Source organism: Columba livia, chromosome 1, assembly GCF_036013475.1.
Source record: "Columba livia isolate bColLiv1 breed racing homer chromosome 1, bColLiv1.pat.W.v2, whole genome shotgun sequence".
NCBI classification, from domain to species: domain Eukaryota; kingdom Metazoa; phylum Chordata; class Aves; order Columbiformes; family Columbidae; genus Columba; species Columba livia.
In genome coordinates, this window is record NC_088602.1 from 165,311,487 (window position 1) to 165,329,245 (window position 17,759).

At 43.3% G+C, this 17,759-nt stretch overlaps 1 protein-coding gene across 1 annotated transcript; it reads right to left on the reverse strand.

Annotated features, from left to right (window-relative positions):
* Window positions 1-1,413: 1,413 nt before the first annotated feature.
* BTG1 (BTG anti-proliferation factor 1) lies at window positions 1,414-4,272 on the reverse strand. Its single transcript, XM_065042576.1, has 2 exons — window positions 3,871-4,272; window positions 1,414-2,694 (listed from the first exon to the last, which is right to left on the reverse strand). Exons 1-2 carry the CDS (start codon window positions 4,016-4,018, stop codon window positions 2,330-2,332), a joined length of 513 nt encoding a protein of 170 aa, XP_064898648.1. The 5' UTR covers window positions 4,019-4,272; the 3' UTR covers window positions 1,414-2,329.
* Between the last annotated feature and the right edge of the window lie 13,487 nt (window positions 4,273-17,759).

Consider the following 17,759-nt stretch of genomic DNA (forward strand, 5'->3'; position numbering starts at 1 on the left):
TCTTAAAAGTAGCAGAATTTTTAAGATATCAAGATTTGAACTTAAACTTTGGCTCCACACGAGTAACACCTATACTTTAAAATAAGCTCATTCTGAAGCTTTGGTAATATATATACTATTATCAGATCCAGATACCAAGTAAACTCCTTGAAGTTCACTGCTTCAGAAGCACTTATGCTTCCACCAGTCTGTGTCGGAAAATCATAGTACTAGAGAAGCCTTAGCAACATTTTAAAGTGCTGAATGTTGACATACATATGCAGATGATGATAAAAATATTTGCAAAGCTTAACTTTCAAAAAAGCAGTGGGAAAGAAATTGGTAAAAAAAAAGCTAGATAGTCTAGTCTTATGTTTTGCTTGTATATAATGTTATATTACAGAAGATTAAGATTTGAACTGCAGATACAACACAATACTATCGCCACACCATAAAGGCTTGTAGTTGAGCAGGAGCTGCCACAACACACAGCAAATCTGGAGCTCGGTTCTATCCACAACTAGCAAGTTAAGCCAGCAAGGAATGATTCTTTTTTTCCCTTCAGAGCAACAGCAGCAGTTGTAACTGAAGTGACCAAGTTGGGTAAGGTCTTTTATTGAACACCCACAGATCAAAGCACACAGGAGATAAGGAACAGAAAGGTTTTGAGCTTTACTCCAGCACTTTAACAAGTGTAAATAAAGTGGTAAGGAATTTCTCTCACGTGTGGATAACTGCTGTGCTGTATACAAGTGACATTAGTGTGGTGCTTAAGTGAATCACATCTCCACATCATTCATTAACTTTGAATACACATGTTAAGTATGGGCTTCTCACTTTGCCTCAACCAGCTTTTTAAGTTCGGGAAAAAAGATTCACATACCTTTTGTTGAATCCCATCTTAATGATTTCTAAAGTGAAAGTCTTGCATCTGAAGAACACAAAAGGCGAGCAACCTTTCTGTAGAGTGGTTAACCTGCTCTTAAAGCTAAGGGACACTTGTCCCAGAAACTCTTATTGAGCAGGGAAATCCATCTGGGAGGAACTGAGAACTTGTGAGCAAGTAGGTCAAAATGGACATTTAGGTTTGCTATATCCTTCATCAGGAAGCCAAGTTTAATCCTCTGGATTTATTCAAGTCATCTTTGGTGGATGTTATTTCTGTACCTTTTCCTCAAATCCTGGAATTATTGGCCCTGGAGTTATTTCCACATTGACTGATTTTAAAAGGTTTAAATTGACATGTACATCATTGTGTTTCCCTAAATTTCCCAAGCGTTTATATACGAGGTCTTCGTTAATCCATGTCTGCACCAAGTGTTCCCTAATATCAGGGTGCCATTGATGTTCTTAAGCCTTTATAGTACCTATTTCATTTCTACTGTGAGACAAAAATAGTTTAACTGATCCTATGTAATCACGACAAGAGATTAATTAAAATGCCAAGATAGGAAACAATTTATTATAGAGAGAAGAAAAATTTCTCATCCAAAATATAGAAATCTGTACAACTTTGCCACAATCAATATACATGAACTGTACAAATTTACACCAGTTCATAATTTACCAAATAAAAGATGACTAACAAAGTTCACAAAATAGATGGTGGTTTGTGGAAAAGACTTTTACCCAATTAAGAACAAGGAAATTACAAACCAGACCTCCACTTTCTAAAAATAAGAAGTTTACTCAGTCTTAGAAAACTACAAGCTAGCAAATGTACAGATAGCTGGCTGGTGCTAACACCACAGTTCAGACAGTGTCTTTATATGGTCTTTTTAAAGCCTGTTGCCATGGCAGATTCTGATCACTTGCTATTTTGAGGCCAGTGTAAAGATCTGAACATTTCCCCAGGTCATACTTACTAATTTATGTACATTTATACATATTTGTAAGTGCTAGGTAAAAGTCTGAAAAATAAAATTTCCAGTACTATGGTGTTCATAACAATAAGCCTTGTTACTGAGCTGCCAAAAATGCTAACAATTAATAAATGTAATAGTGCAAATTTACTCCGCAAGACCTACTGCAGAGAATCACTTTATAAATACAGATTGGGGTTGAAAATTGGTGTAGAAATTAAGTAAGATGTCTTGGAGAAACTGACCCTTCCTTGATCTTCTTCAGTCCTTAGCAAGTTGCACTCATTTTGACTCACAGGCTATTAAATTACTGAAAGGTACTGTCCAAACTATGGCACTGTCACTTTAAAGTATACCACTCTAACGTGTGCCAGATCTTCACAGCTGTGACATGGTTTAAATTCCATAATCCATCATCCCCAGAGGTGCCCACCCAAAGTAAAAACCAAATTTATCCATCCATTTTAAGGTGATCCACAGACTATATCTTAACCTGATACAGTCATCATATTGTAGCTTTTGGAAGGGCTAGTTCTGCCCAAGAGAAGTTCCTCCTTACAGCTTATTCTGCTGTCTACCATTTGCATGTTGGTGTTATTTTGGCTACCTCCTGCTGGTGCAGCTTCATACAGCACACAGATCGAGCCATCCTCTCCAATACGATAGGACACTTCATACGGGTCAACCCATAGAGTGAGTTCACTTGGCAGAAGCTGGAACAGTTCCTGACTGCTCAATCCAATCCGCTGTGCTGCCTGTCCAATGAGAGGATCCATTTTATGGTTGATCCGGATACATCGGTAACCTGATCCCTTGCATGGCTTTTCTGGGAACCAGTGGTGTTTATAATGTTCTATAAAATAAAAAAAAAAAATTATCCTCCTTAATTCTCTGCTCAAAAACATGCACAGTGATCATTGTTCTCTTGCGAATTTCACAGCTCAAGATGTTGAAAAGCTTACTACTTTACCATCAAGTGACCTGAAAAATCATTATAGTCTTTATTTTTGGTGATGATTCACGTAAATGCAGAGTCCCTCGGGAAGTACTCGTGTACAAAGTAACTGTTTCATGCTACCATATACAGAGAACAATGTTTACCATCTGAAAAGAGTGAAATGCAACTTCCTGGCACTCAAACAAATATAAAAATACAGAAGTGATTACATACACAGCAAAAAAACTCAAGGGCTTCAAAACTCCACAAACCAGAGGGAGAAAAAGCACCTTTCCAGCTTTCTCTTGAGATCACACCCAAGTTTAGTTCCTCACATTCTTAAGAACACCCAAAAATAACTCGGGAAGGAGCTGGGCAGCATTTACCGACTGACTCAAGCTGTATTTCACCACTGCTCTTCCCAGCCTGTCTTCCAGGGCGAGGTACCAATGACTTCACTTACCTCGGCAATTTTATCCCACCCAAAACCCTATCGGTCTGAGGCTACTTATAGTCACTATCAAGCACACTGGGACACAGGTTCGGAACTGCAAAACGCACAGAGCAGCAAAGTAACTCTCATATTTGATCCTAACCGGGGTTGATGGGTGGCTATGAGATGTTTCCAGAAGAAAGGGGAACCGAAATTCATTGTCTGCTACCGAATTTCACTCGACAAAAAAAAAAAAAAAGGCAACTTCAGAGCATCTTTCCTCGAGGAAACGGGGCGATCTGAGCCCTTGGAGCAGAGCCCAAGTCCGGGCTGCTCCGAAAGCTTTGTCTTGGCTGCCTGCGCGACGCCCGAGCCCCTTTTGTTTACAGCCCGCTCCTGCCGCCCCCACCCGCCGGGGGCCGCCTCGGCACGGAGAAGCCCCACTCGCCCCCCGCACCTGCCCCCACTGTAGCTCCAGCCCCTCGGAGGCGCCGTTCTTCCCCTCCCCCGTCTCCGGCCGCCCGCGGGGCGCGGCGCTGCCGGAGGTGCCGCCCGCAACCGCCGCCGGTGCAGGCAGGCGGCCCAGCGGCGAAGGGGACACCGCGGCTCCCTGGGCCGGAGGCGGGGAGCGGCTCCCGCCGCGCCCGCGCCGCCCTCACCTGCCAGCAGCTCCTGCAGGCTCTGGCTGAAGGTCTGCAACTGCCGCTCGTTCATCAGCCCCTTGGTCCGCAGGAACTTGGAGATGAAGCCCACGGCCGCAGCGATCTCGCGTATCATGCTGGCCCGGGTGTACAGGGCGGGATGCATGGAGGCGGCGGCGGGCGGCAGCCAGCTCTCCGGGGCGGCCGGCGCTGGGACGGGACGGGGCGAGGCACGCGGAGCGGGACGGGGCGCGGGGGCGGCGCGGCTCTAACTGGGAGAGGAGCGGGCAGCGCAGCCCAGATCACATCCCGGGGGCGGCAGCCTCCGCCTCCTCTTCCTGCGGCAGGGGGGCGGCGGCAGCAGCGGCGGCCGCGCACCCCGCATCTCCTGCTGCGAGGGGCGAAGGGAGCTGTCCCCCGGCCGCCGCCTCTTATAGCCCCGGTGGGCGGAAGTGGCGTCAGGGCGCTGGGGGGCGCGCCGCCGCCAATCGAGCGATCGCACCATTATGACGGCTGCGGCGAGGCGGGGCTGGCGGCGGGGGGGGGGGTGACGTAATCGGTTGTAAACAAATAGAGCCGGGGCGGAAGAATGCGCGGGGTTCGGCGCAAGGGGCTGTGCGCTGCGCAAGTGCTTTTGTGGTGTGGGGGGGTGTCCGCTGGAGGGGCCGCGTGGGCAGCGCAGTGGGGAGAGCGCCGAGCTCCTGTGCGGTGCCTCTCCGCGCAACTGCAGCCCGCGGGAGAGCAGCGCCCACGGTCCGCGCCGTGGCGTCGGTAGGGTTGGAGTGCGCGGCGCGGAGGCTGAGTCGCCTCCCTCCCTCCCTTGCGCTCTGCCTGCGCGGGGTGCGTAACCGGGCGCGGCTGCCGTGCGTGGCGTCCGTGCGCTGTATCTGGGGAGAGCAGAGCCACGTCAGCGGTGGGGGCGGGGGAGCCTGGGCTGGGGGAAGCGAGAACGCGGAGGCGGCGACTGCGCTGCTTCCTCTGCTCCTCCGGTGCGCCCTGCCCCGCGTCGGCTCGGCGGCGGGCTTGGCAGAGCGCGGGGGCGTGCTCGGGCATGTCTCCCCACGCAAGGGCAGCTGCAGCCGGGATGCTTAAGAGTTCAGTTGTTATTTATCTCAGTAGCCAGCGGGGGTGGCGTAGCTTCTTCCCTTTTGCCTTCTTTCGGAGCCCCAGGGGATGTGCCAGTGCGACCACTCCTGTACCCAGCACCCCGGGGGGCCCGAGCGTGACTTTGTCCTCAACTTTGTTTACCGCAGCCATAAAAACACGTTCACATTGGGGTCTCCAGGCAGGGTCCTCTATGCAGAGCATAAGCCCTGTCCCTGGGCTGCTGGTGGGCCACGGAGCCCATGGGCACCAGCAAAGCAAACGGCAGGCTGGGCAGAAGGGGAAGTGTTTTCCACCAGGACAAGCCTCTGCCCTGATTCTTTGACAACACCCCAAAAATACAGCTTTCAGTCTTTCATGCACCTCATGCACACTGCTCAATGGCATATTCTCACTTGGGACAGGACTCCCAGGACAGACTGTACAACTATCTCAGCATTTTATGACTTGCTTTGAAAGGGGAAAAACCCTGGGTGGCAGGAGGACTGATGTATATTACTCAGCTGGCAGTGGTCAAGAAGAGTGTAAAGCCTGAAGCCTCCCAGTGCCATGTCTCACTTCCTTTTTTTTTTTATTTTTTTCTTCTACAAAGTTTAGCTTCTTTGATAGAAAACTCATTCCTCCTGTAGGGTATGTGCCCTACCCCTATGCAAAGCTGCAAATGAGATATAGCCTGGTATTTATGTGTACAGTTCTTCCAGTCAAAGATCAGAAATCAGGCCATTAAAGGCACATTAATAACACACAATTAAATCCTAAGATTTCAGTAGAAATAATTCAGTAATGGAATATATAAAAAAACACGTGTGAAATAATTTGAACAAAAGATGAAAGTACTCCATTTTTGCTTGTCTGGTGTTCAAGATGTGCCTGAATAGTGCTTTTGGTCTTTTCTCTGCACTCAGGATCTCTTCTATCTTAGGCTGAGCCTCAAGGGATTCTTTCTTTGACTCTCTATACACAAGGGAGAACTGCAAAACACCTTCAAAAGATAATCCTGAGAGCTTAAACTCACAGATTTACTGCATGCTAAAAATGTTGGTGTGGGGTTTAGAGCACAGTCTCATCTATTTCCCCCCCCACACTAACTTCTGAATATTACATTAATGGTCATGGACTGCTCACCTTTCCTCTGAGAAGGGAAGAACTGCCAACCTGGCTCTCTTGCTGCTCCATAGGTGCTAGCCGTCCTTTCTTTGTGCCTCCAGAGCATGTGTGAGGTGCATCCAGAGCTGTCATTTCTGCTCTGTTCATAGGTTGTAGATTCCTGTTCTCTTTCAAACCTTGAAGCAGCAGATGCTTCTCTCTCCCATCACAACAAGATCCATCATCCTACTAGAAAATATCACATCTCTTGGGAAAAATCAACATTATTCTCAGAGCATCTCAATTACACAAAAATAACTACTGGAAATACTTCAATTAAAAAAGTAGTATGTTTTCTATCTTTGCTTGGACTTGAGGTTTATCTGGGCCAGTTTTTCATCTCTTATTTCCAGCCCAAGTCATATTATAGTTTGAGCTGGAAGGGAACTTCAAAGCTCATCTAGCCCAACCCCCCTGCAATGAGCAGGGACATCTTCAACTAGATCAGGTTGCTCAGAGCCCCGTCCAGCCGGGCCTGGAATGTCTCCAGGGATGGGGCATCTACCACCTCTCTGGGCAACCTGTGCCAGTGTTTTACCACCCTCAGTGTAAAAAATTTCTTCCTCATGTCTAGCCTGAATCTCCCCTCCTTTAGTTTAAAACATCTTATCATAACAGGCCCTGCTAAAAAGTCCCATCTTACTTATAGGCCCCTTTTAAGTACTGAAAAAAACACAATAAGGTCTCCCAAGAGCCTTTTCCAGGCTGAAAAACCCCAAATCTCTCAGCCTGTCCTCACAGGAGGCCTGTTCCATCCCTTTGATCATTTTGGCCTCTTCTGGCCCTTCTCCAAGAGGTCCATGTCTTCCCTGTACTGAGGGCTCCCGAGCTGGACACGGGACTCCAGTGGGGTCTCACCAGAGCAGAGTAGAGGGGCAGAATCACCTCCCTCAACCTGCTGGCCATGCTCCTTTTGATGAAGCCCAAGATACAATTGGCCTTCTGGGCTGCAAGTGCACATTGCCAGCTCATGTCCAATCTTTCATCCACCAGTACCCATGTCCTTCTCAGCAGGGCTGCTCTCAATCCATTCATCCCCCAGCCTGTACTGATACTGGGGGTTTCCCCAACTGAGGTGTAGGACCTTCCACTTGGCCTTTTTGAACTTAATGAAGTTTGGATGGGACCACTTCTTGAGCTTGTCTGGGTCCCTGTGCATGGCATCCCATCCCTCAGGCAAGTCAACTGCACCACTCAGCTTGGTGTCATCTGCAAACTTGATGAAGGAACTAATAGGAACTCTCAAGTAGATAAGTGGTCTTACATAGTAGCAGCCCAAAGCATGAAGTTTAAAAAGCTCTCCTCAGCTTCCTACAGCAGTAACTGTTATGGACAGCAAAGTTGTTAAGTTCAGATTTGAATCGTCCCCCTTGAATTGTACTTTTAAGAACATAATGTGGCAGCATGGACTTCATGCCACAGTCAGAGAGGGAAATAAATTTAAAAGATTGTTCTTTTTTTTTTTTTTTTAAAGCGCTTGCTAGGCCGTCAAAGAGTTTCCCTCAAATCTCCTGCAAAGTCAATAAATTCAGTGCGTTTTAGTAATCAAGAAGTTTTGATAGTTCCTACTGCTTTGAAACAATTACAGCATGTATAAAGAGGGTCTTGTCTGTGGGAAAGGTAAATGGCTGTGCATACACATCCAGTCTACTAGTGAGGAATGAACTGCCTTGATGTTCTTACTGTGCAGCCAGCAACCAGTTCAAGTGTAACGCCAAGGCTCTGTGAGATGCCTACCAGAAAGAGCTTATCCCTAGTTTTGGGAGGGAACAAGGTCACGGCTGCTGCTGGTGAAGAGAACCGTCTTGTTTTCCCAGTCTAGGCAAGTCCGCCTCCGTCTCAGTGCTGTGGTGGGATAGCAAAGGAGCTGCTGCCATTTCCTGCCTGTGAAATGCTCCAAAAGATCCTAATCTTTAAAGTATGCAGGCTCTTAGCGATGATGAAGACTTTAGCATATAGCTTACGGGATCAGGGAAAGTCAACTTTCCGTGATAGGACAGAACAGTGGAGAACATCAGAGGAACTGGCATAGCTTATCGTGTTGCTGCTTTGTACCCTTAGCTTCCTGCCAGTATGCTGGCGTGTTTCACTCATCTGCTGTTTTGTTCTGAACTTCTTTGCCACCTGTACATTTTGGGAAATATGGAGTAGATTTTACTTTCCCTGGCCAGGTCCCAGCTGTCTTCTCCTGCCTCTGCAGCTCCAGGTACAGAGGAGTCAGTTTGCCTGGTCGATAGTGCAGGATACTCACTGATACCTTAACGGCAGGGTGCTGAAGAAGATAAATGTAAACATTTAACAACTGCCTTATTCAGCTCATCTGATAACTTTAAATGAAGCAGAGGCCCTAGGGAGAGAAAATAAAGAAGAAGAGTATGTGATCATGTAATTAAAGACTGGATCATAATGAATATGCAGAGAAGGGTTGAATTAAGGTTGTACTGGCAACCCAGCTTTTGATATTTCCTAACTTTTAAGCAATACAATGCAACCTTTACAACACTTCTTTCATGTTGTTTTGGCAGGAACTGTTTCTCGCCATTGGTTTGAAGAGAGCCTAGCACTTTGTGAGTTCTGTCATAATGGAAATAAGTAATAGAAATACAACTACTTTTATCTGTGCCACACACACACACACACACACCCTGCAACTATTGCAACACACTCTTTTCCCAGCTTTTTCTGAAGGAAGCTACTGAGTGTTCCTTATGGTAAGTGGGAATATTCAAGAGTTCAAAGGAGAAGAATTAGAATTATTTATTTTTTTAAAAATTGTTCTGGTCCTAGAATCTGAATTAACATATATTTGTTTATGAAAATAAGTACACTACATGTACAGTCTGGATTTATTTTTTTTTTTTTCCTGTTTGGGAAATTATTCCCGGCAGAATAAGAAAATGGAAGAAAGTGTGAAGGTGTTACAGGCTTTTTATGTAGTATCTTGTTAAAGCCTTTCAGTGTAGAAAAGCGTTAGGTTTATTCTCTTCCTATTCCAGTCAGTTCTAACTATGGTTTTGCACTGTTTGGCATTGACCTAATAAAGAAGTAATAGTTGTAAAGTAATTGGCATTTGTTTCCAAAAAGCTGTATATTTGCCCTAAATTGGCACCTGTTAGCTGAAGAGTACCGTTTGCCATACATAAAATACAGCAACAATCTATTCTATGTACAGAGTTTATTTTTAGTGTACACTGATGTTATTAAAATGCCGCATTATTTTTGTCATTTAGCAAGCATTTGAAAGTGTATAGCAAGAGGTTGCTGCTTTATTTTTTGTTTCTGCAGAGGAAAGCTTACCATGGGATGCATAAAACATTTATTAATGTTTTTGCTCTCTGTAGTCCTTATTCTGAATATGTAGTTACAGCTGTAGAGATATTAGGTTGTTATTCCAGGAGGCAGATGTAACCCAGAGAGGCTGTAGGCAGCCCTGAGTGTCCACGCTGCTCCCCACAGGGCCCCATGGCCTGGTTGTGAGTTCCCACTTTGTTCTGTAAAGTTTTCAAGCAGGCATCTCTCGAGCCATGGCAGTGATACTGGAGTCCTCCTTGGAAACACAACTTGCATTAAGATGGAGACAGATGCGGTTATCCCTCCTTGCTGCATGGTGAGTGCCCTTCAGTGCCTGACAAGGGGTTTCTTGAGCCTAATTTTTTTTTTTTTTCCCTAAAGCCAGTCCTTGAGAGCAGGCTGCCATTCATGTTATGTTGCCACAAGACATGTTTGGACTTGAGCTCAGGCTCAGATGTGGGCTCGGAAATGTCTTATCCAGCCCACTTGTACAGTGGCACTCTGCAGTTTGGCAGGAATAAGAGCTCTTCAGCTCTGATAGTGAACCTTTCAACCCAGCATTATGACATTGAAAGTAACCACAGTGTTGCAGCAATGAGTGGTTTATCCTGAAAAAGTGTGGGGGTGAAGAAGTCAGTTGCATATTCTTCCAAAATGGAGAAGTCTTGCTTTTGAAAGCATAAGATGGACTGGTATGAGTCAGAGAAAGGGCAAAAGTCTGGTTTGTGACCACAGTGGGAACCCCCCCTCTCCCTTCAACATGCTGATGCACGCACACACACTTTGCATTTGTAGACTGGTCTATCAGGCAGTTCATTCCTCAAACCATTTCTCACACAAGTGGAGTCCTGTTTAAGCAAGTGGGATGAGTCCCATAAGCCAGAGCCCCATCCTACAGTACAGCAATAATCTAACAAATTTCTCTGCCACTGCAGGAGTCTGGAGAGAGGATGGAAAGATGAAGAGGGGCCAGGCAAAGCTGTCAGCACTGGTTATAACTACAGCACGTTCTGCAAAAGTAATTTCAGGGAAACCAGCTCATGACATCCTAAAATGACAAACTCTGCTGCACTTACTCCATACAGAAAAAGGCTTGCTCTGTGGGGGATAAGTTGGATTTCAAAGGGACCACTCACAGAGAAGAGATTTCTTGTGGCGTGAGCCTCAGGTGGCAGAAACCAGGACAGATTCAACAGAAGGTTTTTCCTATGCTATTGCTTTGATTTCAGCAAACAGCGTGTGACAACATGCACATGTAGCAGATAAAAAGCAAATTCAGAAAATACTATTCTGTTTTTGTTATAAAATGATGTTTTTTTCAAGTGGGATAGTAGCAGGTGTGGCAGCACAGAGAGCACTTATTTTTAACAAAGCAATCATAATTTGGATCCAGTAATAAAAATATCAAGAAGACAATAGAAACGGATTATTTGCAAGCTTGTCAATAGAGAGCTCCTCACAACACAGAGTTATACATAACCACTATTACACATCCATTTTTTAATTTCTACACACTTATGAATAAAACAGGAGAGACTAATATAGATGAGATAAACAACCAGACAGTGCAATCCTGCATGGAAAAGTTATTAGCAGTAATATTAAAGTGAAAGGAGCTTTTAAGTGCAAAGAATGATTTAACCATTCTTTTTGTCATGCTCTGCAATCAAATGATGTCATCTCAAACTCCAAATTTGTACCTGTTATGTAGTTTTCCATAGTGCAGCTAGGATATGAGGGTTAATAAAGAGGTGTATAGTTCTGTGTTTCCCAGAGGTATTTTTGTGGGGTGTTTTGTTTTGTTTTGTTTTGTTTGTCTGGCCTGCCGTATCGCTGTAGGAAGGCCTGGAGTCATTTTAGAATTCCCTAGTGCATGGTGTTTGTATATGGGCTCCTGCACTGCCAGAACAGCCTGTGTCAGTCACCACAGGGCTGTTGGTTCCACCATGGTCAGGCAGAGGGAGAACCAACAGAGGTGACCTGCTGGAAGGAGAATATCCTGACACCCAGTCAGGCATTTCAGAGATTCTTTGTGATGCTGAAGCAGCCTAAAGAATCAGAAGGAGGCCTAACATTTAGTCCTGTGTTTAATCCCACAGTAAGTGGTGTTCTTGAAGGGTTGATTTCTAGGTTTGAAGGCAATGTATCCCAAAGCGGGATCATCACCCTCAGCAGGGGTCACAGCAATGACAAGTAGTGTCCTGAGCAAAACCAAGAGTTGGCTCTTCTGGTGTTTATGCTGGTAGTTGAGGAGGCATGAAATCACTAGTGAGGAAACAAGCTTATAGCTAGAACAAGATTACCAACTGCTCCATTTAGGACAGCAAAATTCATGATGGATTATAATGTGGCCTTCTGCATAATGTTTGTCCACAGAATAGGTGTCTAAACATCCCATCCATCTAAACACATCTGAGCATATTTTTTACAAAGATATTTCCAGAGCAGAGCTCCATGCAGTGGAAGGTCCACCACTCTAACTATATTAGCCAAAACCCTCTTAGAATTAATTACAGATTTTAAGAAACCAGTATGTTGGTCCTGCAAGTATTCATTTTTCCTTAGTATTTGCAGATTCTGTTATTTGATTTATGATGTAGTTAAAAAAATCTAGACAGATTTTTTTAAAAATCTTTAAAATATCTGAGAAATAAACGTTTCATTTACTTTCCAGTTATGTCATAAAAATTTCTTAAGCAGCTTTATTTAGGTTTGTGATTTGGAAACTAGATAGATTTTCAAATGGGTGGCTCCTTTGGACCAGTTATTAAGTACTAGCTACAAACTTCCAGCTGATCTGCCTGTCTCAAAAATAGCTCAAAGCAGCAAAACATGGAGACATTGTAATGGTAACACTGGAGATTTTAGGTGGGCCTGCACAGACTACAAAGGAGATTGCCCACTATTCAATTATTAAGAGAGAAGAAACAGTAAAACAGTGACCGTAATATGCAGATAGACACATACACCTACCTTGCAAACTCATAACATCCCTCTGCCAACACTGGACATGATTTTTTTGGTTATAAATTAGGTGCTCCTGCATGTTTCATTCAGTGCAGCGTCTGGCTTTGGAGGACAAATTATTTCAGATTAACTGCTTTTTATTCTTTCATTGTGGTCGTCATATCTAAATCCTGCATATCAATGCAATAAATACACTGCTGTAAAAATGGGCACTTTTTTTCAGTTTTCCTAGCCAACACTTGCCACATCTTATTCTCTTTCCCATTGTCATTTGTAGTGATGGCACTGCTCCTGTTACAGCTTTTTCTTCTCCTTGCAATGGTATTAACTCAGGCATTTTAATCAGTCTCAGACAGAAATTTAGCCTGTGAGTTCTCAGGACAAAATTAATATAATTAGTTCTCTAGGACAGATTTGGAAGGCTGAGGGAACATCACATTGAGAGTCTGTATATTACTTCCCTTTGAGTACTGATAGATTTTCTGGATATAATCATGTAGAACAAAAATTAAAAAAAAATCACAGATACACAGTTTGTACTTGGTTGTGTAGCTGTATATATATTGCTGTTCAACTACATTTACGTATGAACAGTTCAAACATGCTTGTGTGAAAATGTAGTAATTCGCCCCTTTAACGGGAATGTATTGCGTGTTGCATGCCTAAAATTAATCTGTTTGCTTGGTCCTCATGCTGCTTGAACTGTTTCCCCAGAAGCTATGAACAAATCTGAACACTCAGTAACTTACTTTCCTAAATTCACTCATGTGAATAATTTCCCTGACTTTGATGAGATTATCCATATAATTGCAAATGAACAGGATGGTGATGTTAGGGCACATAACTCAAGACTTTGCATCTCAGAGCTCCCAATTAATGTTTTTTTTAATTTCCCAGGCGTATGCCATAAACTGAGGACCTGTTTTGTCCTGTATTGCCTATAAATTGCCAATTCCTACCAAAAAGAAAAAAAAAGTTCCTGTTTTTTAATGGTACTATTTTTACAGAACTCAAGAGATATCTGACTGTTAACACAAGGATCTTATATGAGCATGCTTGATAACACTGGAAAAGCGGGGAGAGGGGTGAAAATACAAACAGAGGCAGTAGTCTGCTTTTATCTCACAAAAAAATAAAAATACTTTTGTTTTCCTCTATTGTTTTTAAAGAATGTCAGAAAATACTAACTAAAACAAAAACCAAAATGTTGACAGCAGAAACATACACCTCTATGAGATTAGGCCATTAGTTCTGATTTAGATTAACCAGATATCTCTAATAGGCCTGTGATGAAAAACAAGAAAACCACAGCTTTTTAATTAAAAAAAGCAGAGATGCATAGCATTTTTGAGTCTAGAAAAGCACAGCCTGTGACCTAAGTATTTTTGTCTTCTGCTTCCAACATTATCTTAAAGCAGAGACCATTTTTTCCCTCGTGTTTGTCTCTGATGCCTTTCCAGCAACAGAGGAACAAAAAGCTGCTTGATACCCTTCTTACAATAGAAAGGAGATGTGCCTGGCTGTGTGGGAGGAGCTGCTTGATTCTTCCATGTATTGCTGGGTACACATGCTTTGAGCGGCATTAAGTGTTCCTGGGAGCCAGGAACAGAGTGTTCCAGCAGGATCTAACACACAGGCAAAGATAGAAAGCCATTTTCTTCACAACTACGCAATGCATTAATACAAGATCCCGAGCTTGCAGAGGATGAACCTAGTGTTTCAGAACTTTTTCTTTCCTTTTCTTTTTTTTCATCTTAATTCACTTTTACATTATTTGAGAGGACTCTCTGACTTTTTTCAAACACAGTTTGATTTTAAATTCACTGCTTTGTGAAAGCCTGCTTAAAAAACGTTACGTAAGAGATAGGGCAGTTGCATGAAGCATCCCTTAAACATGTGCACGAAATGTCTTTGCAGCAACATTGTCTTCACCTCAGGCTTTTGTGCCCCACAGTTCAGCTAGCAGTCAGTGCCGAGGGAACAAGCAGAAATACATATGAGATAACAGGAGAAAGGAGAACTAAAGCCATGTGCATCTACAACATGGTGCTGTGCTCCACCATAAGCTGATGCTCCCCATCAGCTGTCTCAGACCTGCTCTGATGCCACGTCATCGCAGCCAGCTCAGGGCTCGAAACTGCACTATTTCATACCAAGAAACCCACATGTGTGAGGCTGAGGAGGGAATGTCTGCAGCGCATTCCTGTCCTCCGCGTAGACATGCCTTCATTGTTTCCACTCAGTTTTGTTACCCTGGAGCTGTGGGGTATTTCCTGCAGAGTCATCTCCTCCCACCGGCTCAGAGCTACAGTCTCACCCACCAGGCAGCATGGTTTTGTAGAGCCATGCCAGAGTTGGTGCTGCCAACACCCAAACACTTCTGTTTCACATTGGGAAAAAAAAAAAAAGGCAAAAACTACCAGCAACAAAAAACTTTGCCTTCCCCCCCCACCCAGAAAATTCCAGATCTGTTCAAAGCTACCTGCAAGTGTGGATGTGTATCCCCTGGATTTTCTATATTGATGTCATAGTCTAAAAAAATTACTAGGAATGCCCAGGAGTGATCATAAGAGTTGCTTGAGTTCCTACATTCCTAGAGGAAATGATCTGGCCATCAGTTTTGCAATTTCCTACTTTGTATCAAAGGCAAGTTCACTTGTTTATATAAAGATGGCTTAGAAGTAGCTGATATTTCCTGAAGGCTGGTCATCTTTTTCTTTCTTAAAGTAGTGGAATCTATGGTAAGAAACCTGGATTTTTCATGTACAAATTTAAATTACTAGTCTACAGTGGTGATTTCAACACAAAAGTCTCAGCATGATGCACCAAACCTTACTTTTCTTGCTTTGTTGATTTAACCTCAATATTTTAGCCAAAGACCAAAAGTATAACAAGGATGATCTTCAGTTGCTCGAGATTTGAAGAGTAGCTACAATCCTCAGACTAACACAACAGCTTGGAAAGCTCAGTACCTCAAAGAGTTTTGATGATGTAAAAAATTTCACTTTCTTGGGGTGCAGGTGGAAATTCCATCTTTTGCTGCCTCACAGTGGATTTTATAACCATGGATCTCATTTCACTTTGAATGAAATAATCTCAAATCACTTCAACCCTCTGTTTGTAAATGCCAGAAAGTTGCTATACCTTCCCCACTCCAGCTATGAAGTAGCTACGTTGACCACAGATATACTTATGTCATCAGTGGAGATTTAGAGCAAAGATAATAGCAGTTTTTCCATTCCTGATAAGGGCAAACACCATCCTCTGTGAAGACAGAGACATAAAAAAATTACCTATAGTAGATAAAGGTATGGATGGTCACATAAAAATGCAATAGTGTTGCTCATTAACTTCAAAGATTGGAGACCAAGAAGATGTTTAATGGAGAGTGGAGGAGAATTTTACATGCACTCTTTTCTGAAGCAAATGAGACAAAGGCAGTAGAATGTTTTTGTTTTATAACTGCCATGAGTCCTCTCCAAGTATTTTTATAGTTATCATCAGTAACTTCTTCACTGATTATATAGCAATGCCACAAACTCCTTGGAAAGAAGGTGACCAGCCTGTTTATCCATACCTTCCTGTTCTGGGCACATAAGGTCCACACATTATTATGCACTAATATCAGGTGTTCTCTGGTGCGTATAGTTCCCAAATTCAACAGGAGTTTTGACATGAACTTCAGTGGAAGGAAGGTAAAATTTTACAACATTTTCCACTGTACTGAATGATTTAGAAACCTTTTCTTTAAAATTTACCAAGCCAATTTTCTTTTCATTCACCTGGCTTCTGACCTGTTCACTGACATTCATGCTTGTTGTTTTTCTCATTTTTAACTGACAAAGCATAAAATGTTGGGAAATGGATGTGTACCTTCTTGCCAATAGCAGAGTATGAGATCTAGGCACTGCGGAGGGGCAGAGTCCAGAAGATGGTTGTTAGGAACTGTATCTTCTCAGTAGCCTCTTAGCATGTAGCTCTAAGAAGTCTTAGGACTGGAGAACTTTGGTTACCCCATGCATGTGACGAAAGAGTTTAAAAGCTATTAAAATTACTGACATGCTGAAAAGGAGTTAGGCATATATATTATTGTAAGAGCATTTTTTTTTATTTCTAGGATAGATGAATGAAGTATTTCTCCCTTGCAAATCAGTCAAAACAAACAGCAATGAATGTAATCCACTGCTAACTTGAATTACTTGACTGCCTCTACCAATATGAGAAGAGCTAAAACCCCTTTTTAAAAAACGATGCCAGCATAGTTAAAGTTTTGAATGGCATATTTTATTATAAAACCCAAGAAATGCTACACTTCAAAAAGCAGTAGATTACCACATGGATTACAGCAGTGATAAAACACAGTTCAACAGATACTTTCTTCAACAAGTCATAGAATCATTTAGGTTGGAAAAGAGCTTTAGATTCATTAAGTCCAACTGTTACCTGGCGCTGCCAAGTTCCATCACTAAACCATGTCCCTGAGCACCACATCTACACGTCTTTTATACACCTCCAGGGATGGTGACTCCACCACTTCCCTGGGCAGCCTATTCCAATGCCTGCCAGCCCTTTCAGTGAAGAAGTTTTTCCTAATATCAAATCTAAACCTCCTGTGGTGCAACTTGAGGCCATTTCCTCTCACTTGTTACTTGGGAGAAGAGACCAACACCCACCTCACCACAACCTCTTTTCATGTAGTTGTAGAGAGCAATAAGGTCTCCCCTCTGCCTCCTTTTCTCCAGGCTAAACAACCCTAGACATGCAAACAGGGAATTAAATTCTAAAGAAGTTTGAAAATGTTTTCAGTTAACAGACTTAAAAGTTTTCCTATTAAATTGGGACCATTCAATTAACACAAATGAAGTCCTGCTCCATAAGAGGAATAAATCCATTTCTACTTTCAGTGTCATATGCACGGGTAGTACTTTGAAGAGAATGAAGGATATCCCCAGAAAAAAAAAAAAATGTAAACACTCTTCAGCTTGCCAGGACAGAAAGCAAAGACAATGTGTAACTGCAAGTAGTGAAGCATTTCAAATTTAGTTAGGTGTATCATTTGTATATCGTAGAGCTCAGATGAGCGGAGAGGAAAGGCAAGGCAAAGTGCTGGAGCAACGGAGGATCTGGGCTCTCAGCAGCAATCAAGTCCACCTTTCAGCTGATAATGTGGCTGTCTAAATATATCAGTGATTAGGGCTACCCTGCACAGATTAAAGTCACAGCTCTGTGTCTCCCATCTGAGGTACAACAGTTGGCCTGATGACAGCACAAACATGAACTCTGTGACCTGTTTTTCCAAACTGTTGTTTAGATTGTGCTTTAAATATACTGGGTCACTGTCTGTAATCGTGGATTGCAACAAATGCAATCCCTTCTCCAAGGATGGCTTCCCTAAATTC